This window comes from Toxorhynchites rutilus, chromosome 2 (genome assembly GCF_029784135.1).
Source record: "Toxorhynchites rutilus septentrionalis strain SRP chromosome 2, ASM2978413v1, whole genome shotgun sequence".
NCBI lineage: Eukaryota > Metazoa > Arthropoda > Insecta > Diptera > Culicidae > Toxorhynchites > Toxorhynchites rutilus.
The window spans coordinates 216434608-216458458 of NC_073745.1; the positions used below are offsets into that span (position 1 = coordinate 216434608).

The 23851-nt window shown below is 37.6% G+C and overlaps 1 protein-coding gene across 5 annotated transcripts; it reads right to left on the reverse strand.

The window, feature by feature from the left end:
- Positions 1-23770, reverse strand: LOC129770392 (5-formyltetrahydrofolate cyclo-ligase). 5 transcript variants are annotated; one of them, XM_055773206.1, is made up of 5 exons: positions 14987-15129; positions 13430-13559; positions 13222-13335; positions 12292-12436; positions 1-825 (listed from the first exon to the last, which is right to left on the reverse strand). In XM_055773206.1, exons 1-5 carry the CDS (start codon positions 15106-15108, stop codon positions 572-574), a joined length of 765 nt encoding a protein of 254 aa, XP_055629181.1. In that variant the 5' UTR covers positions 15109-15129; the 3' UTR covers positions 1-571. The 5 variants fall into 5 exon arrangements, with proteins under 5 accessions (XP_055629181.1, XP_055629184.1, XP_055629185.1 ...); XM_055773209.1 differs by lacking the exon at positions 14987-15129 and adding an exon at positions 23199-23322 and having other exon boundaries at positions 2-825; XM_055773210.1 differs by lacking the exon at positions 14987-15129 and adding an exon at positions 22966-23146 and having other exon boundaries at positions 2-825.
- Between the last annotated feature and the right edge of the window lie 81 nt (positions 23771-23851).

The window sequence follows — 23851 nt, forward strand, 5'->3', positions numbered from 1 at the left end:
TTGTGTCAGAAATAGCGAAGCAGTCAGGCTGAAAAACTTTTACTGTTAGGATTTAATTAAGAAAAGTTTTCCCTGTTGACGCCAACTGATAATACAGCCCCCGACAGAATGAAAAAAAAAACAGCTAATGATCCTAAAGGAAGCGAGAACAAAGACTCTGGTTGTCTCCAGGTTTGTTAATTATTATGAAAATTGTGGATGCAGGATAGCCGGAAGAAATTCAATCTCATCTTTCATGTCGAAAGGGTTACCGAAACCATTCTGCTACTGCTCAATAAATATGATCCTGCGAAAAATGGACAAATAAATCGAAAGAGCTAAACATATTGTGATTTAGTCATTTAATTATTTAAGTTGCATTGCGTGTAAAGTTTCGCTGTACATATTAGATCGTAGCATAAGTTAATCGCGAGCCAAAACGCAAAATGTGAGTCGAGAAACATGAAAAACGTGAAAAATTATAAAATTTTGATAACCGTCCGATAATGTCATTCCGGAAAGAACCTCCATGCGGCTGCCAGTCTCGAAATTTTGTTCTCCCACCACGCGACCATGCGATGTAATTGTGTTATTAAACTTTCACCTCGTCATCCGGCCACACGACCATGTCCAGGGGGAAATCGTGCTCGTCGGTTGGCAGCAGCTCTTCGGCGACCATTTGCTCCCGGAATGCAACTCCCACAAGGTAGGTCCTTCGGCTGGTGGAATTAGGGAATTTCGAGAAATAGTCACGTAGGAAACGATCATAATAGCCTCCGCCGTGGCCAAGACGATGGTTGCCACGGGTGAAACCGACACCGGGAAGGATAATCAGGTCAAGGCCAGCTGGAACGGGAAGAGAAAAAAAAGAGGAAACACAAGCTCGGTTATATATAACGAGTACGTGGGAGGAGCGATTTTCCGGTTCAGCAGAAGTGATGAAAAGGTTGGTGATGATTGCAACGAGAGGAAATATTTGATTAGTAATACCCGGTATTAATTTACTGAGAGAAAACTGCAGCCAAAGGTATCGCATTGAATTTGTGTCTCAGAATCATGGAAATATAATTATATTCATCAACAGATTTGTGCTCTTCGGAAGATTGCAACATAGTAACTTTGTGACAATTTATTGCACGAAGATGTATAAAATATTTCGTAGCAGAATTCTATAGATTCTCAGCTCATCATTTATGAATTTATTGCAAGCAGTGCTGCGTAATCAGAAATATATCGTCGAGTTGACAATTCTCATCCCATTAATTTTCCCGAATAATACTAAACAAGAAGCCCAAGCATTCAAATTCATGGATCATTATTTGAAACACTGATAAATATACAGTTATTCCACGCCACACCGATTTAGTGATTCGCTGAATTTCATGAAAAGTGGTAGTTTTGTTCCTTGTCGCAAAATATTGGACCCATATTTTTTTTCTTATTTTGTTGTACGGGTGGTCAAAATCATTTATCCTCTTTTTCCAAAAAAGACTTTGTTTTCAAAAATCAATATTTTTTAACTACTGGACCGATTCAGAAGATCGACATATAAAATTAAAGCCAATTAGTGAAAAAATAATTGACGCAAATGAAAAAAACATTGCACTTGCAAAAAAAAATTGGATATTGTTTTCGAAATTATTGGATGTTTGTTTTTTTTAAGTTCACATGGTTTAGAGATAGAGGGTGCTAAATATTTTTTATATTTCTTCTTGACCTTTTTACTTAACATATACAATTAGAGAGACGTTATTTTCGTTTTCGAGTTAAGATTTTTCAAAGTTAACATGATTTATAGCAAACGTAACATGATTACATTATCAATACTCATTATAATATCTAATCCAAAACTATCATGTTGTATGTAAATACATGAATCAATTTCGATTATTGCTTTTGTATCTCATAAATTAATAAGATTTAATTTAGGTAATACATCACACTATGCACATTGCAGGTTCGGAATAAAATTAGATAACCTGATAAATTTTTCATATATTTTGGCAATCATCGAAGCTGATTCGAGTCTCTACGTATAACATGATAGTCTTGGATTAGACATAACAAATATGGATAATGTGACAATATTACAATCGCTATAAATCAATATAGGCGCATTGTAGTCTAGTCGCCTAGTTAACTTCGAAAATCACAACACAAAAACGAAAAAACGCGTCTTCAATTTTTTGATATGTTATGTAAAAAGAACTTCTAAGAAGAATTATAATAAAATATAGCGCCCACTTTCTCTAAGCCATAAATCTATTAAAAATAAATACAACCCATCATTACGAAAACAAATCCTACAATTTTTGCAAGTGTAATATTTTTTTTCAAAGAAAACTAGCTAGCTTTAATTTGATTTGTTGATCATCTGAATCAGTAGTTCAAAAGTTGTGGAAAAAAAAAGATTGAAAACAGTCATATTTGGAAAAAAAGAGAAAAAATTTCTGACCATCCCAAAATGGAAATGGTCTCAGAAGGTGATGACAACTTTCCTGATTTTTTTAGGATTTCCCAGACTTTTTGACACGTTCCCTAAAATCATGACTAACATTCAATTTTGCCTGATTTTTCTGAAATGATCCTGATTTTTTATGATTTTGTACTTCTTACTTTATCAGAAAGGGAATTATCCGTGATAAATAAGTTAAAGACCCGATCTAGGCTTTCGGAATAATAAAGCGCACTCTACGGTATCTGACTGAAGATTAATTTATTTACAGATTTGTTGCGGCGATCAGCCTTTCATTCTCCTGCCACGCCAACATGCTTATCTCTGTCTCCTCCGCTATTGATAGCTTATGGTCTTGCGATCCTATTTATATTCCTCCAGTTACCATCTTTATTAGTTTGTTCAGGACTCCGGCATTCCTGCTTTCGTCGTTGGGGTCCTTATCATTACCGATTTCACTGTTGTATTGCATGCTTGTTGCCTGGAGTACGCCTTAGCTGTTCTTTGAAAAGGTTCAGTTAAACAGATGTTTCAATAATTAATACGAGGGTCACTATTTATATTTCGGGAATTGGCAACACTGATGTCATGTGAGTCCATCTGACGGTTCCATCGTAAAGTTTGACATTTTTGACGATATACGTACTCAGAACATTTTGTCATACGGACGCTATTTGTTTATTTTATATTTAGTTTGGTCTCGGCAAAAAAATGGAACTGAATCGTGAACATTTTCGTGCGATGATTTTTTACGACTTTCGACGTGGATTATCACAACAAGAGTGCGTCAATCAACTTAATTTGACTTTTGGCGATGAAGCTCCATCAAAAACCACTTTGTATCGCTGGTATAGTGAATTCAATCATGGTCGTAGTTCGCTGTCCGACGAGTTTCGTGAAGGTCGTCCAAAATCGACTGTAGTGCCAGAAAACATCGATGCTGTGCACGAAATGATTAAGCAAGATCGTCATGTAACCTATTGTGAGATTGAGGCATCCCTAAGCATTAGTTCCACCAGCATATATGCGATTTTACATGAACACTTAGTTGTGCGAAAATTATGTTCACGTTGGATCCCACATAATTTGACAATCGCTCAAAAAAAAAGGCTCGTGTCGATTGGAATAAATGCTTTGAAAATTGGTTTAAGCGCATGCAAAGGTGTATCCATCATCGTGGCGAGTACTTTGAAAAACAATAAAAATATATTCGCAGCTTAACTATTTGTTTTTGTTCCTATTCCCGAAATATAAATAGTGACCCTCGTATACGAAGTTTTTCTGGTTGGAAATATTTCATTCATATATAAAACATTTTTCGACGAGAAAACAAACATATTCTGGGAGGATTAAATTTTTAAGCTGTGTGAAAGATGGTGAAAGATCGTGAAACAAAACTGTGCAAATAAATTTGAATAAATGTATATTTGCCTATAAGAATCATGCGTTTGTGTTTCCAAAAATCAGTGCGAACTTTCCGGACAACACAATATGAGAACTCAGATTTCTCCTGATTTTTATTTTCACTCTCCCTGATTTTTGAAAATAATAGTTGGCAACCCTGGTTACCTTAATGGTCCAACTATAAAATATAGGTCTAACTACCAATTTTCACGGAAATCTGAGAACCACTATACTGCCGTAATCTCGCAAAGTGACGCAAACGCAAGAGGGAAGAAATTTTAGTGCGAGACTTTTCTTAACACTTTGAGCCCTGCGTCGGTCCCTAGGGGCCGACGTTGAGCTTTTTGGTAGAAATGTGCTGGGACTGACAGTTACAAAATAAGGAATAGAAAGTGTAGCAAGAACAATTCAGGATTCAACGTGTTAAAATTACATGTATAATCAACATACGCGTACGCTACGAAAATCTGATCTGTACGAAATGTGTACACTTGTTGGAAAAACATTGATTTTTGAAAAAATGCAGTTCAATTCAAGCTATCCTACCAACGCCAGTTTGTTGTGGAAACAGCCAATCTGAATCGCTGTTTCCGCGTAATCGTATCGCGTAAAAACTACGAATCTGGGTCATGCGAATAGAATCAAATTGGTTGTCAAAAAAAAAATCCAATCGAAATGTCAATAATCGGGAGGGGAAAAAGTTTCTTTTCATAAAATAAACCACACAGAGAAAGTATTGTTATGAAAGGCAAAAATAATCTAATTAAATTGCAAAAATAATCTAATTAAAATGCGAGCGTTTGAAATCATGAAAACACAACTGACATTTTGGTAGATTTTAAGACACTAGTTTTGGTTTTTTCAGAAATTTCAGTATTATTGACTTCAAAACTTCTCTAAACTTTATTGTAATTCAATTTTACTTCTCGCCAAATGTTAGGTTTTTATTATTCTGAACACTAGAATTGTATTAGTTGAGCTTTTTCCTTTCCAAAAAATACGAATTACCCAAATTACAACCTTTATTTCAATTCTATTTCGGTCACAAAAGGTTCATAAACAAAGCCCGTGTGACGAAAACGTTTGCTTTTTATATGAGAAACGTTTGACAGCATAGGAAAAGCAGACAGCATGGGGAAAAAAGCTGCAAGAATTTTTTTTCAAGCAAAATTCACTTGAAAAATAGATTCAAATAAATTCAAAAATTACTAACCATTGGTAATATTTACCAAAAAACTCGTCATATATACTAAATTTTTGGGAGAGTGTATGATCAGCGATTATGATGAGCACGAGCAATCGCTCTGTTTACACAAACGAGAGCGTGAAGTGTAAACCAGATTAACATCTGTGGATGAACACGGTGTGTTCATAATGAATTCTACCAAATGCTTACAGTGGCGTGCAATCCGGAATAACGTTGTACTCACTCCACATTGATTTCACGTGTAGTGTATTCGGGAATAAGGCCCATAGGCGTTTCTCTAAAGGGTGTGTCACATCAAATTGCATCACGGAAAAAACGCTGTAGAAATTTAATTTTTAGGAATTATATCTTCAGCTTTCGCTTATAATCAGATAAGAGTGTATAGATCACGTTGGCCATGCTTCACTGTCAATTTTTCGTAAATTTGGAAAAATGTCGTCGAACGAAAAAGAGCGTCGTGAATTAATCCTGCGCACTCATTTCGAGAATCCGGAGTTGTCACATCGGGACACCGGTAAGATGCTGGGAATCGTCCAATCCACGGCCAGCAGAGTATTAAAACGATACTTCGAGAACCTAACCATCGACCGGAAGGTGAAGAACGGCAAAAATGGATGCTCCGTCAGTGAAAAAGATCACAAGCGCGTAGTTAAGCAGTTTAGACGTGATCCGAGAAGTTCGGTCCGGGATGTCGCCAATAAGCTGAATTTGTCAAGTTCATTCGTCCAGCAGGCCAAGCAGCGGGAAGGCCTGCGTACATACAAGGTTCAGAAGGCTCCTAACCGCGACGAAAGGCAAAACATGGTGGGGAAGACTGTACACCGAAATGCTGACGAAGCCGCATTGCCTGGTAATGGACGACGAAACCTACGTCAAAGCGAACTTTCGTCAGCTGCCGGGCCTGTTGTTCTTCTCCGCAGAGGACAAATTCAGCGTTCCGGAGGAGATTCGCAAGCAGAAACTATCCAAGTTTGCCAAAAAGTACATGGTGTGGCAAGCGATCTGCTCTTGCGGAAAGCGGAGCGCCCCCTTCGTGATGACCGGCACGGTAAACGGGCAGGTTTACCTTAAGGAGTGCCTACAGAAGCGCTTACTACCACTATTGAAGCAGCACGAGGGCCCGACCATCTTCTGGCCGGATCTCGCTTCGTGCCACTATTCAAAGGACGTGTTGGAGTGGTACGAAGCCAACGGGGTCACCTTCGTGCCAAAGGAAATGAACCCGACCAACGCGCCGGAGCTTCGCCCAATAGAGAAATTGGCGGACTTCAAGAGAAAATGGATTTCCGTTCCAAAAATTTACAACCTGACGTTGTACAGAACCTTATGGACGGGGTAAAGAGGAAGGTGCGAGCATACGGGCTTGGGCTCGAAGTATGAATAAAAAGAAAATGCCAAAAGTTGTTTAATAGTTTTTATTTTACTGTCTAAATTTTTTAAAAGGATCGGTCTACTGGGCAAATTTCTACAGCGTTTTTTCCGTGATGCAATTTTATGTGACACACCCTTTATATTGAGTGTGTTGAGGTGAACACTTTTAAAATGCAGAAGAAAAGTCAATAATCTGAAGAAAGTCTAAATTATGAATAGATCAATATGATGACAGTAACTCAAACAATGACAAATGCAATATCTACTTGAAAATTGGTTTTTTTTTTTTCATTCAAAAATGGTGATTTTTTTTGAATAATTTGAATAATTTCAACGCCTTTGGGTAGTATTAGCAACTAGAGACTTGGGGCTTTTCAACAAACCCAAACTCGTATCGATTGTATGTGATTTTCATGAAGAAAAATCGATTGGCATTTACTAGTTGCGTAAAAACACACTAAATCGGACAAACCAAGATCATTTACCCTATGTGGGGAACAGAAAAGTCACGACTCAACGCAAAAAACTATGAGTGTTATGAGTGTTGTCAAAAAGAACTTGTATTTAAATTTTATCATAAAATGCGTCACGTTTCAACACATTTTATGATAAAAATTTTCGAAAATCAATTGTCCAAATCTTTGTTGCAGCGTACAAAACACGCATGTCTAAGAATGTTTGACTGTTTTAATTTAATCTTAATTTTATTCACCCAATAAAATTCTTCAAAAAAATACTGTCTATTTGTTTTTTTTTGCTTACCTGTCTCGTTTTTAATACTGAACTATTTGGACAGCTTACACAGGTAGGATCTATATATCAGGTGGCAAAACGGGATACATATCAGTTTTTTCCAATTATTTTCAATTGATTGAACGAACGGTTACCGGACAACACTAATTATGAATGCAAGAAGTAATAATGCCAGGCTCCAACACTAAGTAATAGCAAAACCGCCTGATGTATACGCAATATGTGTAACAGGCAAGAAGCATGATTTAAGGAGTATATACAAGGGGCATTCAAAATAAAAAGAAGAGGCAAATTCTCGGTCAACTTTGGAGTGCTGTAATTTGGTCAATTACATGTTATCTGATTTCAATTATTTTTGCATCATTAAACTAAAAACCTAAAGCCATAAGGAATAGAGAGTAAGAAGTGAACATTATTCACTGGATGAAAATTGAGATAATGTTGAAGACTCAAGAAAGAATTGAATTATAAATAGTGTCAGGGGCTGTCCACATACCACGTGGCCTCCTTGACTGTGGAATGACGGGGGGTAAGGATAGGGGGCAGAAAATGTCCACGCTTGCCCACGGAGAGAGGGGATAGGCTATAGACTGAGTCGACGTGGACAGAAAGAATTTTTTTTTAATACAATCACTTATGCATTCAAAATGAATTAAAAATACATATTCAAGAATTTCAAAACTCTCCGTATTTAGCAATAAACGAATTGAGCAACCTGATGGTGCTGCCCAGTCAAACATTCATATATGTTTTCTCATATTATCGATCTTCTTCTGTAAAATCTGTATTATAACAGTATTCCATAATGGTTGAGATTTCATGATATGCGTAAATGATTTTTCATCAACTATAATTTTCTATATATTTTGTTATATCTCGAGAACAGTTGGAATAATGATGTCTGCATAGTTTTTCAAACATAATTGCGTGTCAAATCTTTTTTTAAAGTATTTTAATTTCTTTAATTTCTAGGAAACAATATTTACATTTGTGTGAGATTGTCCATGCACCACTAATCGTCAAACATAAAACAATTGATTCACTATTTTGATATAAATATGCATGGAATTAGGTTCGGAATATTTCAGAAGGTGTTTGAGGAACAAATTTTATGAAAAATCCTTCTACGCATATGGTCAATTCTCAACTAGAACAGAGTTGTTGAACTTTTTTTGAGCCTAATTCAGAAAGTACGCTACTTAGAATAATTATGCTGTTCATTTGAAAGATAAGAAAATTTTGCGTAGAATGTAGTTGTAAAGCGTTTAAATGAATGGACTGGAGACGAATGAATCGTTAGATTTAAAGTTTCCGTACTCAAAAGAAAAGAAGAAGAATTAGTGGAACCAAGTAACTTTTAGAGGTAAAGAAGAAATTTCAATTTTTCAATTTTTTTTTTGTGTTTTTCTGGGTTTTTATTAATTTTACGAAAATGCATGATAAACTGGATTGTCCCTATCAACCAAATTGAAGGTATTCAATCACTTTACAATTCCTTCCTTTTACACTTTTTTCTTTCTTCTTATCTTCCACTAATTTAAATGTTTCACAACAGAATTTTATGCAAAATGTCCCTCAAATGGAAGCACCTGAATCGTGCTAAGTAGCATACTTTTTTCAATTAAAGTCAGTTTAAGGCAAAAAACGGCCTCAAGGAAAGTTCAATAATTCGTTCGTATTTGAGATTTGACCATAATCGTGGGAGATTTTGTTCATAAAACATGATCCTTTATCACCTGAAATATTCCGGCTCAGCCACCTAACAACCTAATATAATAGTTTTCGATATATTATTCAATTTATGAGAAAGTTTTCTCAACAGTTTAAACATTTCTTTCAATTTTAATTAAAAAAAAGTTAATTTATTTCTCAAAAACTTGTCTCAATCGGGCAGCAGGTTTCAAATCTATGATTTATTGGAAAAAATGAACAAATGTCAAAAAAATGGGGAGAATCGGGGCAGCGGTGATTAATTTGGCGTTGAATTGCTCTCTAAAGGGTGTGTCACATCAAATTGCATCACGGAAAAAACGCTGTAGAAATTCGCCCAGCAGACCGATCCTTTTGAAAATTTTAGACAGTAAAATAAAAACTATTAAACAACTTTTGGCATTTTCTTTTTATTCATACTTCGAGCCCAAGCCCGTATGCTCGCACCTTCCTCTTTACCCCGTCCATAAGGTTCTGTACAACGTCAGGTTGTAGTTTTTTTTGAACAGAAATCCATTTTCTCTTGAAGTCCGCCTCCGATTTGACAACTTTTGGGTTCTTCCGGAGGGCCTGCTTCATAATCGCCCAATATTTCTCTATTGGGCGAAGCTCCGGCACGTTGGGCGGGTTCATTTCCTTTGGCACGAAGGTGACCCCGTTGGTTTCGTACCACTCCAACAAGTCCTTTGAATAGTGGCACGAAGCGAGATCCGGCCAGAAGATGGTCGGGCCCTCGTGCTGCTTCAATAGTGGTAGTGAGCGCTTCTGTAGGCACTCCTTAAGGTAAACCTGCCCGTTTACCGTGCCGGTCATCACGAAGGGGGCGCTCCGCTTTCCGCAAGAACAGATCGCTTGCCACACCATGTACTTTTTGGCAAACTTGGATAGTTTCTGCTTGCGAATCTCCTCCGGAACGCTGAATTTGTCCTCTGCGGAGAAGAACAACAGGCCCGGCAGCTAACTAAAGTCCGCTTTGACGTAGGTTTCGTCGTCCATTACCAGGCAATGCGGCTTCGTCAGCATTTCGGTGTACAGCTTCCGGGCTCGCGTCTTCCCCACCATGGTTTGCCTTTCGTCGCGGTTAGGAGCCTTCTGAACCTTGTATGTACGCAGGCCCTCCCGCTGCTTGGTCCGCTGGACGAATGAACTTGACAAATTCAGCTTATTGGCGACATCCCGGACCGAAATTCTCGGATCACGTCTAAACTGCTTAACTACGCGCTTGTGATCTTTTTCACTGACGGAGCATCCATTTTTGCCGTTCTTCACCTTCCGGTCGATGGTTAGGTTCTCGAAGTATCGTTTTAGTACTCTGCTGACCGTGGATTGGACGATTCCCAGCATCTTACCGATGTCCCGATGTGACAACTCCGGATTCCTGAAATGAGTGCACAGGATTAATTCACGACGCTCTTTTTCGTTCGACGACATTTTTCCAAATTTACGAAAAATCGACAATGAAGCTTGGCCAACGTGATCTATACACTCTTATCTGATTATAAACGAAAGCTGAAGATATAATTCCTAAAAATTAAATTTCTACAGCGTTTTTTCCGTGATGCAATTTGATGTGACACACCCTTTATCGTTTTAGTACTCTGCTGACCGTGGATTGGACGATTCCCAGCATCTTACCGATGTCCCGATGTGACAACTCCGGATTCTCGAAATGAGTGCACAGGATTAATTCACGACGCTCTTTTTCGTTCGACGACATTTTTCCAAATTTACGAAAAATTGACAGTGAAGCATGGCCAACGTGATCTATACACTCTTATCTGATTATAAGCGAAAGCTGAAGATATAATTCCTGAAAATTAAATTTCTACAGCGTTTTTTCCGTGATGCAATTTGATGTGACACACTCTTTAGTAAACTGTTAAAATTTCATAAGTGATGTTTTGACGAGGATTTAAGCGGAGGAAAACCCAAACAACATAAATAGAATTTGGGAGAAACTAAAGAGCAATTCAAATAACTTTTCGGGCAAGGTTAGTAAAAAAATCAATGAGTCGTGAGTTTTATTATGTATTTTTTCCCCGCGAGTATTTTGGAAGCCATCTAGATACTAAAAAAAATATATATATTGAAAATATTTTTCATACGCTGAAAATTCACCGAACTGTTGCGGAGAAGGTTTCGTATTGCGCTGACGACTAAAAGTGAATCGAGTGTGTAAATCAACCGACATTTTCTGTGACCGATCGTATTCCGGAGTGGACAAATAACTTCACTCGACAAAAAGTAGAGGGGCTATATCGAAAATTTTGAGTGATTTTTGAAACGCTGTAACTCTGTTATAATGTAAGTTGCAGTGGCAGTTTTGACCACCGATTTGCTGTGCGTTCATTATTTCATGAAATGTTCTTGTTTCAAAATTCAAGTATAATTTTTCATTCGATAGATAATACATCTGTAGTAAATAGTTCTACTGAAACTTTCTATGAACCAAATGGCAGCGAAATAATGAGGTTGATTGGATTGTCATTGAGATATATTATTGAAACTTTTAAAGTAAACCAAAAACGCTTTTCTTGCATTTTGTCTACGACAGTTTGATGTGCATATGCGATATCCCTAAGTTAGAAATTCGTAGCTTGGAAAATGCTATATTTTTTATCTTCATGTCATCATTTATATCGAAGCTACAGGCGTTCCAAAATCACTTAAAAATTTCGACCTTTTACTCCTCAATCCTTTGTCAAGTGAAGATCTATAGATATTAGTGCAAGCTTTCTTTTTTATCTTTTCTTTTCTTTAAATTCTTTTCAATCGATAAAAAATATTCTATGCACATAAAATTGTTCTGTTTGGTTTTGTGCGAAAAGTTCGGCACTGATGGAGCTCATGTGACACAATATGCGATCCACTTCAAGGATTGTTGTTGCTACTGCCAACACTTCAGGAAGTTTCAAGATTTCCAGATGGAATAAACATGCTTCTGAAATGAAGCTATGAATGTAAATTAACTTTCTAGTATTGAATATGTACTCTATGTGATGGCAACATTTTTTTTGCAAGTGTTTAAAAAATTGTGATCTGAAATTGTATCTGATAATGATTTTAAATCCATTTATTTGCATTCGATTGGCGTTGCTCAAGATCAATCGTTGGAATTGTGTGGTTTATGTTGGGATGCGGATTGTTCAAGCCTTTATATCTTCGCAGATAAAAGAAAAACAAAGTATTAATAGTGTTTCAAAATTAAACTGATATGAAACATGACAGCCGCTCATCAGTTGAGATGTGAGTTTGTTTCTTCATACCTTACAGAAATTCGCATTTATACGCGGCTGCATTTCATGATTCCCAGGAAGTAATGCACAGAGTACATCCACAATTCAGAAAAATCCTACTCAAGTAGATTCACATGAAATACCTCACGAATGGAACGTACACACATTCACCTTACCTGTTGCTAGACAATTCTCCCGTGTGGCATCCTCGAAGTTCGGCTGTTTGATATTCCAGCTGGTTCTTGGCAGATTATCGTAATCTGCCATATCGTTGAGTCTAACCATTCGCATCGTCGTCCGGTTGTACGTCGGAACGAAGACCTGCGGAAAGAGTGCGGAGAAGATGTGTAAAAGTTGAGTGAATGAATGAAGATGTCAACGTCAATGGCAAAGCGTGTGAAAGTACGATAAAGAATGAATACTCAGACTGCCTTTATCAGCTAGGAGGAAATATGTTTTGAAGTGTTATGTTCGACACGGAAATCATGAAATGTCTTAATTGGGACTAAGGAATATTATTTGGTAAACTGTACTCATACATGTTCGCAATGGATACACGCAATGTACTGATGAAAATAGGGAACGGTGTTTTCATTTGATGTAATCTTCACAAGTAATTAAATTTTATACATATTTTCTGTGGAAATGTTCAATCAATTTTGTATTCTTCTTCTTCTTCTTTTTGGCTTCAAGAGGGTTTAAACATTTCAGTTCATTCGCCTATAGTTGAATTTGGTATTCTGATTTCAGGATTTTTGAAACAACACAACACTCCAACTGATAAAAGGTAAATTGTGACTGAAGGTAGCAGACATTTTAGCTGTTTTAGCTTTATGGCTAAACTAAATCCCGGAAATGTGAATACAGAATGAATCGGTGCTGTACTATTCGTAAGTAAGTATCCGGAAGCCATGCAAACTTTTTTTTATTTTCCCTCATCTAATCAAAACTAGCGAGAGTTCAACAATGAGTAAGATCGTGAAAAGTATGGGAGAACGATCATTATGAATGCATGTCAGAAATGATTGAATCTGAACTGAAAACTAGGCAAAAAAGTCTTGAAGCCAACATTTTCTATGAAATTGATTCCATTTCTCGAACCCTACCTCTTTATTCTGACGAAATAGTTCCGTCAGCATCGGGACAGTATTGACCTCTCGTTCAGTGCTCAGATAAATGCTTATCCTTTGGCAGTCGTCATAGAAAGGAAGCCGCTGGATCTGGATAATAAAGATGAGGAAGAAAGTGAGAAGCATAATTAAAAAGTTTTTTTTCTCAAACACAACAGAAGCTGATGATTCTGCTGATACAAACCATTTTGGTAATGAGATCCGATTGGTTTGTCCTGTCCGCGACGGTCATGCTCTCGAGGATGCCTTTTATTTTGCTGCGCAATGCGACTTTTGCGGGATTCTGCAGTTTGCTCATGATGGAGTTTGGATGGCTGAAATAAAATCGAAAACTTTTTTGTGATGCTTCGACAAAGTAAATGGCAATGATTTAAAACAAATTTCAACATAGTTACTTCATGTGCAGTATCATTACAGCGTATGATCGAGTTAAAAGTGAAGTGAGACATGGGTTCAGGGGGAAACAACATCCAATCTAAATAGAGAAAATTTGGAGCACGAGTTTTGCAACGCGAATGCAATATTCATTGGTTCAACTTCGCTGCATTAGGAATGATGATGCAGCTGCATCCGCTTTGGTATAGCGAAAACGGCGGGAAAATTCAATTGGTATAGTTGGAAAAATTATTTATGAAAGGTACGTTACGATAAATATTGTAGCGGGATTTGAATTCGAGATGATTCAATGGCAATTGGTTTTTTCGAATTCAATTTCGTTTTCAATGTTTATTTTGCTTTTCAATTAGGGTTATATCTATTCGTGAATTTTAATAAACATTTTTAACTAGATATTTAGTCGCAACTTCGTAAAAAACAATTAATAAAGTATTCTTTGATTGTATCATTTGCAGGCGTTAGTTTCGTTAGTTAGATAAGGTTTCACATTTGAATACAAAATAGTAATGCAGACATAGAGGCGAATTTGGGTATGAACTAAAACTGATTACAAATCACGGGCCGAGGAGTCATTTTCCATTTGTTAAGTTTGTTTTGCCAAACATGTATGAGTCAAATTAGTTTTCTTGTCATGCAATTTCCAGCTTAGCAAATCCAGCGAATTTCATGTACTTAGTAAATTTGTTTACCGAATCAAGCAGTTGTGGCGGCAGTATTTCACTTTCAAGGGCATATTGATGAACTCTACCATGAATACCTTTGCTGCATGAAAAACGCTCTTAAGTTTTTTCAAAATAAAATGCTGATTTGTAACCAAAATTTGTTACGATATTTGATTTCATTGGAAAGATACAGCCAAAAGTATGAAATCATTTATAGGGACAGACGAATTTCATGCCAACTCGACTGGCCGTTGGCTGCAACATCTCAGATGTTTCTAAATAGAATCAGTGAATCGATCTCTACTCTCATTAGAAAATCGATTTGTAAAGATCTATCTTTTCATAAAGATCACCCAATCCTGGCGCCACAACGCTGACAATTTGATTAAATGGTGGTCCTTATCCTGCTTTCTCATTCTAGCGTTTGGCGTGATTTGGTGTTTTCAGGGCTTCAATAAGAGAAAGATAAATTTATGACTTATATGGGAAACAAGAGGTGGGTTATATCCGTGATACAACCCCAAGGTAGACGCAGAACTACCGTTGGCTCCAATGAGGTACATATAGAGGTGGAGCAGTAAGCGAAGTGTATCTGTATTGGCAAGCCAAATATCGTGTCGTAATTATTTGCATTCAATATGGAATGTATATGGAAGAAACAAAACAATGTTGAAAGTACTTACGGTTGCATGATAATTTGAGCCAAAATTCTCATGAAATCATTCAACTGGTTGTTTTTTAACAGATGACAATTATATCGTGGCTTATTTCGATTACTCATGTGGTAAAAAGATCCAGAGAGCATTCGTATGCTAAGTTCTCGAAGGCAGTGACATTTTCGATGAAATTTTGATTAATTGGCAATTATTATCTCACAACATACACACCGATACTGAGGGCCTTCGAAACATCAACTTCATAACGGTAAAATAATGAAACTTTGTTTGTTTCTATGAACGTGGGGGAGTGAAAATGGCACATGGAAATATCACTTTTATCCGTCTTTTTCGACGACATTTCACAAATAATCGCTTCTCGCTATCACATTAGCCTCATATTCATCGGGAGCTCTACAAAAATGTACATTTTTAATTGATAAATTACTTCCTGAAAATAGCATTTTTACATGGATGTGGTGGGCAATCAAAGATAAACACAACGACTGACGTCACTATTTGCGAAATAGTTATGGCAGCGCATGCTATGCCGCTCGAAACTCGACCATCTTCATTACCTTTATTCCAGGACATTGCGTTGGCTCAATGATCATTCGTTTATAGTTGCATCAGATTCAATTCTAAATTAATGAATGAATGGATATTTAAAAAGTTTGCTGAACGTTCTTCTTACAAGTGTGTGAGTGGATGAGAATATGTTTTGAATTATAATTGATACAGGGAAATGCATAAAATTCAACTGTTTTGAGCTGGATGGGGATCGCGAAAAGGGTTTACATGGCTTTGTAGGAAAAACTGAAGATTGTTGATGCATGATTCATTCTTGTTCTCTTGAGAACAATATACGAGATTTGTGTCCTTATTGTCAGTATGTATATCTTCTTGTAGACATTTACTGCCTCCACAGCCTATTTAACATTTGTTTCAGCACCACCATTACACAGCCATTCCATGCCAAATCGATATAGTGGTTCTCAGATTTCCATGAAAAGTTGTAGTTTTGTTCTTAATTGCAAAATTATTAGACCCGTATTTCTTTCGTTAGGGTGACTTTTTCCATTTTAGGGTGGTCCGAATTTTTTTTTCAAAATTAAAAGAAAAAGTCACAGGAGGGTTGTGTCCAAGACACGACCGCATAGTTGACGTAGGATTCCGTTAGGCTATCTGCTGCACGCTGATTTTGGATACGTTTGAAGAATTACATTATTAAACTCTTCGATAATGATTTGGCTCCGTTTTGTCTGGTTGTTAGGTATTGTTTGTTCACTTCACCAGTGTCCATAACCGAGTAATAATGATAGATTAGATAGTGCGTATCACGTACCAAAGCCGCCCTCTGTGGTCCTGGACGAGATGGCGCCTGTGTTATGTATGAATGAAATAAAGAAAAAAAGCTCATCAAAGCAATATAAGATAATTTTCAAAAGTTCAAAATTAAAATTTTATTTATATTCTATCAAGCATAAGTTCTATTCAGTTCATTGAAACATCATTCTTCACTCAAAAGATTCTTATTGGAACGGAAAAACACTTGTTCATCGCTCTCTACTTATTCGCCAGCACGTATGCAATCAGCAATGCCCACGCTAGTTACAATGAGCACTACCCATTTGTGCGCGTCGTTAGTTAAGGCTGATTTAGACGATGCCAGTCAGCGCTCTAGTTGAAGTATCCAGTGAATAGAGAACAGACACTCTGTTTAAGTTAGAGGCCAATTACTTGTTTGATACTGGTACAAGTAACTTGAACAGAGTGTCTGTTCTCTGTTCACTGGAGACTTCAACTAGAGCACTGACTGGCATCGTCTAAATCAGCCTTTAAACTATCGAGGGTATTTACATGCTGAGTTCTCCCAGACCCCATGGATTTGAAATCTCTGTTAGGGAATACATGTCGGTGGGAAAAAAATCTCCCCCTACTTTCATGTATCTGCAATGCTAATTTCCCCTAGGCAGCGTGGTTTTGATGTCTCTGTTTGGGACCCGCCGCATATGTCGTCAATTTCGACCTATCAGAAGTGGGTATTTCTGTTAGGATAGGGGTTGAGATTCTTCAATTGTTCGATAGTTACTTTCATGACATATATTATTTCATTCAATGTAAAAAATTTTTATGGAGTGCTGAAATAGATTGACGCAAAAATCTCATCAATCCATCATGAAATCACTGAACAATAAGCATTTGAAATTGGACAATTTTCGCGGTGCGCTCGATTTTCGATTTTCAATTTGTACCCCAATATGTTCCCGAAAGACGTAATCCTACGTCAAAAAAATATTCGAAAATAAAAAAAAACAAGCATGTGAAGCGGCCCAGAAAACAGTACACTGGCGTACACAATTCAGCCTTTCTGGATATTCAAAACAAAAAAAAAAATCAAATAGATTTTTAATTAGCTTTGATCAGGGTTTGGCAAAGACATATTCAACTGAGGATTGCCACGGGGCTATGAAGAAATTCGCCTTCGTATTCAATTGGAAATGAGTTTTGGCTTCTTCCAGCAGTTTCTCTGACAACATACTCAACAGTAATTCGGGCGTTTAGTTGCTATCTCGCTCTACCACTCGACTACCTCATTCCATTCTTTCCCGTCAAATTCTTCATTGCATATTGAAGTGACTCTCCCCAAAATGATTTCGTTTCGCTCTCTCACATGTATCATGCATGCATGTATCAATGTTTGAGTTCAACGTGGTTCGATGTATGTTACAGGTTAGCTAGATTTATTTGTATCGTACACGAAAACTACTATAAAATAGCGTGCATTGTTGTATTCATAAACACTGACAAATTTGTGAATTTTGTTGATATATATCCGTTTTTCTGTATGCTTTTTTTTTTCACATACTTGAACTCGGAGACAAAGTGAACTAAAATTTAGTTTAGAATTCCTCCCACACTGACATTACATGCCAAACCGATAAAGTGGTTCTCAGATCTCAATGAAAAGTGGTAGTTCTGTCTTTTTCTTGTATTCTTTATTGCAAAATATTAGAACCGTATTTTTTATTTTTTACTAAAACTAAAAAGTACTAAAACGATACTTCGAGAACCTAACCATCGACCGGAAGGTGAAGAACGGCAAAAATGGATGCTCCGTCAGTGAAATAGATCACAAGCGCGTAGTTAAGCAGTTTAGACGTGATCCGAGAAGTTCGGTCCGGGATGTCGCCAATAAGCTGAATTTGTCAAGTTCATTCGTCCAGCGGACCCAGCAGCGGGAGGGCCTGCGTACATACAAGGTTCAGAAGGCTCCTAACCGCGACGAAAGGCAAAACATGGTGGGGAAGACGCGAGCCCGGAAGCTGTACACCGAAATGCTGACGAAGCCGCATTGCCTGGTAATGGACGACGAAACCTACGTCAAAGCGGACTTTCGTCAGCTGCCGGGCCTGTTGTTCTTCTCCGCAGAGGACAAATTCAGCGTTCCGGAGGAGATTCGCAAGCAGAAACTATCCAAGTTTGCCAAAAAGTACATGGTGTGGCAAGCGATCTGCTCTTGCGGAAAGCGTAGCGCCCCCTTCGTGATGACCGGCACGGTAAACGGGCAGGTTTACCTTAAGGAGTGCCTACAGAAGCGCTTACTACCACTATTGAAGCAGCACGAGGGCCCGACCATCTTCTGGCCGGATCTCGCTTCGTGCCACTATTCAAAGGACGTGTTGGAGTGGTACGAAGCCATCGGGGTCACCTTCGTGCCAAAGGAAATGAACTCGTCCAACGCGCCGGAGCTTCGCCCAATAGAGAAATTTTGGGCGATTATGAAGCAGGCCCTCCGGAAGAACCCAAAAGTTGTCAAATCGGAGGCGGACTTCAAGAGAAAATGGATTTCTGTTCAAAAAAAAAAAAAACTACATCCTGACGTTGTACAGAACCTTATGGACGGGGTAAAGAGGAAGGTGCATACGGGCTTGGGCTCGAAGTATGAATAAAAAGAAAATGCTAAAAGTTGTTTAATAGTTTTTATTTTACTGTCTAAAATTTTCAAAAGGATCGGTCTACTGGGCGAATTTCTACAGCGTTTTTTCCGTGATGCAATTTGATGTGACACACCCTTTACTCGAGAATTATTCAAGCGAATGAAACCAAATTAGGCATCTAAAGGTTTTAGGGTGCAATAAATGTTTCTATGGTGGTAAGACACTCCTCCCTTCTCTCTTTACTGCCATACAAATGAAGCATACATTTCTGCATAATCCAAGAATTAATCAAGCAAACTGAACCTCATTTGGCATGTGGAGGTTTTAGGGAGCAAGAAACATTTCTAAGGTGGTTCAACACTTCTCCTATCTTTCTGAAGAGGGGAGGGGGAGGTCTGCCATAGAAATGAAACAGTTTTGTTAGAAATACTAGGAATTTTATAGTAAAAGGTAAATTCAACGAGGTCAATTAGAAGATCAATCAATGAACAGTTTTGCGATTGGACCCATGAACTTGCTCATAGTAAGAAAACGTGGATATTTGAAGGTATTGATAACAAAACACAAATTTTGGGTGGGACGAAGTTTGCCGGGTCAGCTAGTTTAAATATAAATTTAACCTGTAATGGCTCTAAAAATTCTAAAAAAAATCAAAATTCCGAAATATATTTTTTTGTATCGCGCAACATAATTAAAATTCTCAAAAAAAATCGCATATATCTAGAAATGAATTTCAATATGAATAAGAGTAGTACTGAATCTCTAAATCCTTCAAAAAAAATCCATTTTTCAATATTTTTGATGAAAAAAATTGAAAAATGAAGAAAGTAGTTAAGAAAAAAATCGCGTACAAAGTTTTGAGTCGAAATCCAGACCAGACCGCGTCAATAAAGTGGCTATAACTCGGTGAATAATGGAAATCTTCTATATATATAAAAATGGATTTCTGTCTGTCTGTCTGATTTTTATGGACTCGGAAACTACTGAATCGATCAACATGAAAAATTGTATGTAGGGGTTTTTGGGGCCGGGGAAGGTTTTCGTGACAGTTTGAAACCCCACCTCCTCTACAAGGGGGGCTGCCATACAAATGAAACACAAATTTTTACATTACTCGAGAATTATTCAAGCAAATGCAACCAAATTAAGCATCTAGAGGTTTTAGGGTGCAATAAATGTTTCTATGGTGGTTAGATACATCTCCCCCCTCTCTTAGGAGGGGCTGTTATACAAATGCAACACAATTTTCTGCATTACTCGAGAATTAATCAAGCAAATGAAACGAAATTAGGCATATGTAGGTTTTAGGGTGCTATAAATGTTTCAGTGGTAGTTAGGCACCCCCTCCTCCCCTCTATCAGGGGGCTGCCATACAAATTAAACACAAATTTCTACATTACTCGAGAATTATTCAAGCAAATGCAACCAAATTAAGCATCTAGAGATTTTAGGGTGCAACAAATGTTTCTATGGTGGTTAGATACATCTCCCCCCTCTCTTAGGGGGGGGGGTCTGCCAAACAAATGAAACACAAATTTCTGCATTACTCGAGAATTAATCAAGCAAATGAAACCAAATTAGGCATATGTAGGTTTAAGGGTCCAATAAATGTTTCAAAGGTAGTTAGACAACCCCCCCGCTTTATAAGAGGGGCTGCCATACAAATGAAACACAAATTTCTACATTACTCGAGAATTATTTAAGCAAATGCAACCAAATTAGACATCTGGAGGTTTTAGGGTACAATAAATGTTTTTACGGTGGTAAGATATTCCTTCCCTCTCTCTAAGGGTGGGCTGCCATGAAAATGGAACACCAATTTTTGTATTACTCGAGAACTAATCAAGTAATGAAACCAAATTAGGTATATTGAATTATTCCATGTAACGGAGAAATATTGTATTTGCAAGTGGTTGAAACATCTTGAACGAGAATTGTGTCTGAAAATAATCTGATATTATAATTATGTGTTTTGGTAGAAGGACTAGCAATTGTTTTAGTAAAATGTAAATTCAACGGGGTCGACTAGAAGATCAATCAATGAACAGCTCAGCGATTGGACTCTTGAACTTGCGCTTAATAAGAAAACGTGAATGTTTGAAGGTATTGATAACAAAAACAAATTTTTGGCGGGACGAAGTTTGCCGGGTCGGCTAGTCTCAAATAAAAACAAATTCAAAACATATTCTTGAATGTCTGAACATCAGAAATATGGAGAGAACAAATTTCGTATTTTTTCCAGATTTTACCCCCATAATGAATAGCTATAAATTTACCCACCTTTAAACAAAAATCAGCATTTTACGTCAAATATGTAGAAAAACGAAATTAAAAGGCAACTACAAGCTTCAAAAATGCTACATGCTATTCTCCAGTGGATAACTGAAAAAGATACAACTGCAAATCTCACAGTTTCCTTATGTCGACGGTCAGTGGCCAAGACTTGCAAATTTTGAGACCTCCAGATTTGGGTTCAGTCAATGATAATCAATGATGTTGACTCATCGTAACTCATCGTTCGTTAAAGTTCGTATAATGAAAATAGCTTTTTCTATTGTAGCGTGCATGATTCTTCAATTTGTTTAACCCGAGACATTGTGGGAGAATATTATGGCCACAATATCGTCATCTTAATCATTATCACCATCATCATCACCGTATCATATTGTACAGTGGTCATGTGTAGAGTGGCAACCCTGAAACCTGATCGGAATTAGTTAACCAACTGAACACGTACGATTGATACCGAAATAAAAAGACGAGATAGCTCACATCGTAGAAAAATAATTATCTGTGGTCATTTATATTACAGAAAGCATCCGGAGATTTTTTTTCGATATTACTCTATTGAATAACCGTTGGTTGGATTAGATGAGCAAGTAATGCACCCACAAAACCAGAGTGAATTGGATTTTCTTCCTAGAAATATAATTGTGACAGAGTTTATCCATCGCTCTTCCGAATCGGTACGAATCGAGCTGTAATGCATTCGATAGCTGTGCAAAAGCAATTTCAAATGTCAGTGTTAAACTGGCGTGGGTGGAATTAAATAATTCGAATTTTATCAATTCGTGGAAGGCAGAGTTCGCTGTTCCACCGGGTGGAATGTTTAGACAGATAGACTTCTTCAGACTGATCGTCGTGCGTTCATCGAAATAGCCATTGTAATGGTAATTGCAATCAAAAATACGCAGACGTTTTTATTCACCTACTTTTCTTTCAATAAAGCCCAAAATTACACTGGAGACAGATGGCTAGGATAAGCTGGAGCAATCCGTGTCCCGTGTAGCATAGTAAATTAATTTCGTAAACAGATCTATCGTAGATTGGAGCCGGCAACCCAGATCAAGCAGCTAGGCATTCAATCACATGCTTTAATTTCACTAATCTTTTCTCCCTCGAGATGAAGCTGGAAGGAACTAATTGTTCCCTAGAGGCGAATAAGTGAATGATTTTTATTCTATTTTCGGGAACAGCCTCGTCTTTCGTTCTTCCGCGCTGGCTTCCAAGTAACAACCATGGAGAGCAGGAAATATTGATAACAAGGAGTCTGGCGTTGGGATAGCGCACATTATTGATTCGATATACGTATAATGTTGCTAACTTCGCCGGAGGGAATAGCTTATTAGAATGGCCTGTGTGTGTGCTATGTGAACATAGAGGGAATTCAATATCGGCAACGTTCGTACGTTCGATATGCTCAGAGGTGTGCTATGAATTCAAGCTGTCGCTCATAGATGATGCTGGAAGTCGGATAAACAACATTAGACTGAATCCAATTTGGAGAAAATTGATTTTCAAACAGCTATCGATCATCGCAGATGGTGATATAGCGTTTCGTTTTTTGAATTTGTTTTATTATGTTTCATTATCAGGCGTGTGGAAATGACTCCGCCCTATCTAATAGGAATTTGGGATTGGTGAAACACGAGTGTGTCAATGCGACACTTCTGAGTTGATGAGCCTTTTGAAGCCCTGTAAAGAAATTAGCTATCATTATTGAAACCAAATGAAAGTTAAAAGTTAAAATAATAATGGATAATCGTTTCGATAATCATAATTTACGTTTCGTGGAAGACACTATCGAATGTTATTCCTTTCGAGCACACGTTCCAGAATAATATTTTCCCTTTGGAATTCACACGGTCAGAAACACGATTCCGTCGATTCGTTACAAAAACTCGAGCGAGCTATTTTTGGTAGCATTCCAATGAGGGCATCTTACCAAAAACATACATACAAATGTATCAAGTTATTCTTTCATATATCACGCCGACCTTGTTTATTGATTCCCATACTCTAATTAATATTTCCAGACGCCAGACAATCCGTGCGTTATGAGGCCGTACCGCCGCGGTTCTTTTTTTTTTTGCGCTTCACGCGCGTAACAGGGGAACTTTCCAATCGCTTTCGTTCTGATCGCCACAACTAAATGATGTAAACACATTGGCAGCACTCGTATCAGCCAGCAGCGATAAGAAACATGCGCACTCAATTGAGAATCGAGAGTGACCATCGGAGTTGGTGAGTTCCTTCGGTAGTACATACACGATTCTTTGTTTTGGGTATCCTATTTGCATCAATTGGTTGTAGTGAAACGACTTAGTTTACTTACAGTTTGTTATTTTCTCACTCAGCTGTTGTGGGAGCTGAGTTTTGACGCACACTGCTTTGCTCACTATCGGATTGGAACTGTAGTGGATGAAAGTAAACTATTTTGGCAAATGCACAGTGTTTCGAGTGGTTTAGTGTTTTAGGTTTAGTAATCGGGGTTGCGTTCGATTAGTAAGCACATGTATATACAAACATTAATGAATACAAGACCGTTTCTGTGGCAGAGCGAACGCCAACTACCGAAGATTGGGAATGCAGACAATGTTGCCAGCTACAGTATTTCGCGCGCGAACGTATAATCGGAGTCATTCTGTTTCCGATTATGGGTAGTGGGGGC

What these genes read in the sequence shown, in the direction of transcription:
- LOC129770392 (XM_055773206.1), bottom strand. Translation starts at nt 15,108, where the DNA reads ATGCTCTCTGGATCTTTTTACCACATGAGTAATCGAAATAAGCCACGA. An exon ending in CGGATCTCATTACCAAAATG is followed by an intron (nt 13,336 to 13,429) that starts GTTTGTATCAGC and finishes TTTATTATCCAG; the next exon opens with ATCCAGCGGCTTCCTTTCTA. An exon ending in TATTTCGTCAGAATAAAGAG is followed by an intron (nt 12,437 to 13,221) that starts GTAGGGTTCGAG and finishes CTCTTTCCGCAG; the next exon opens with GTCTTCGTTCCGACGTACAA.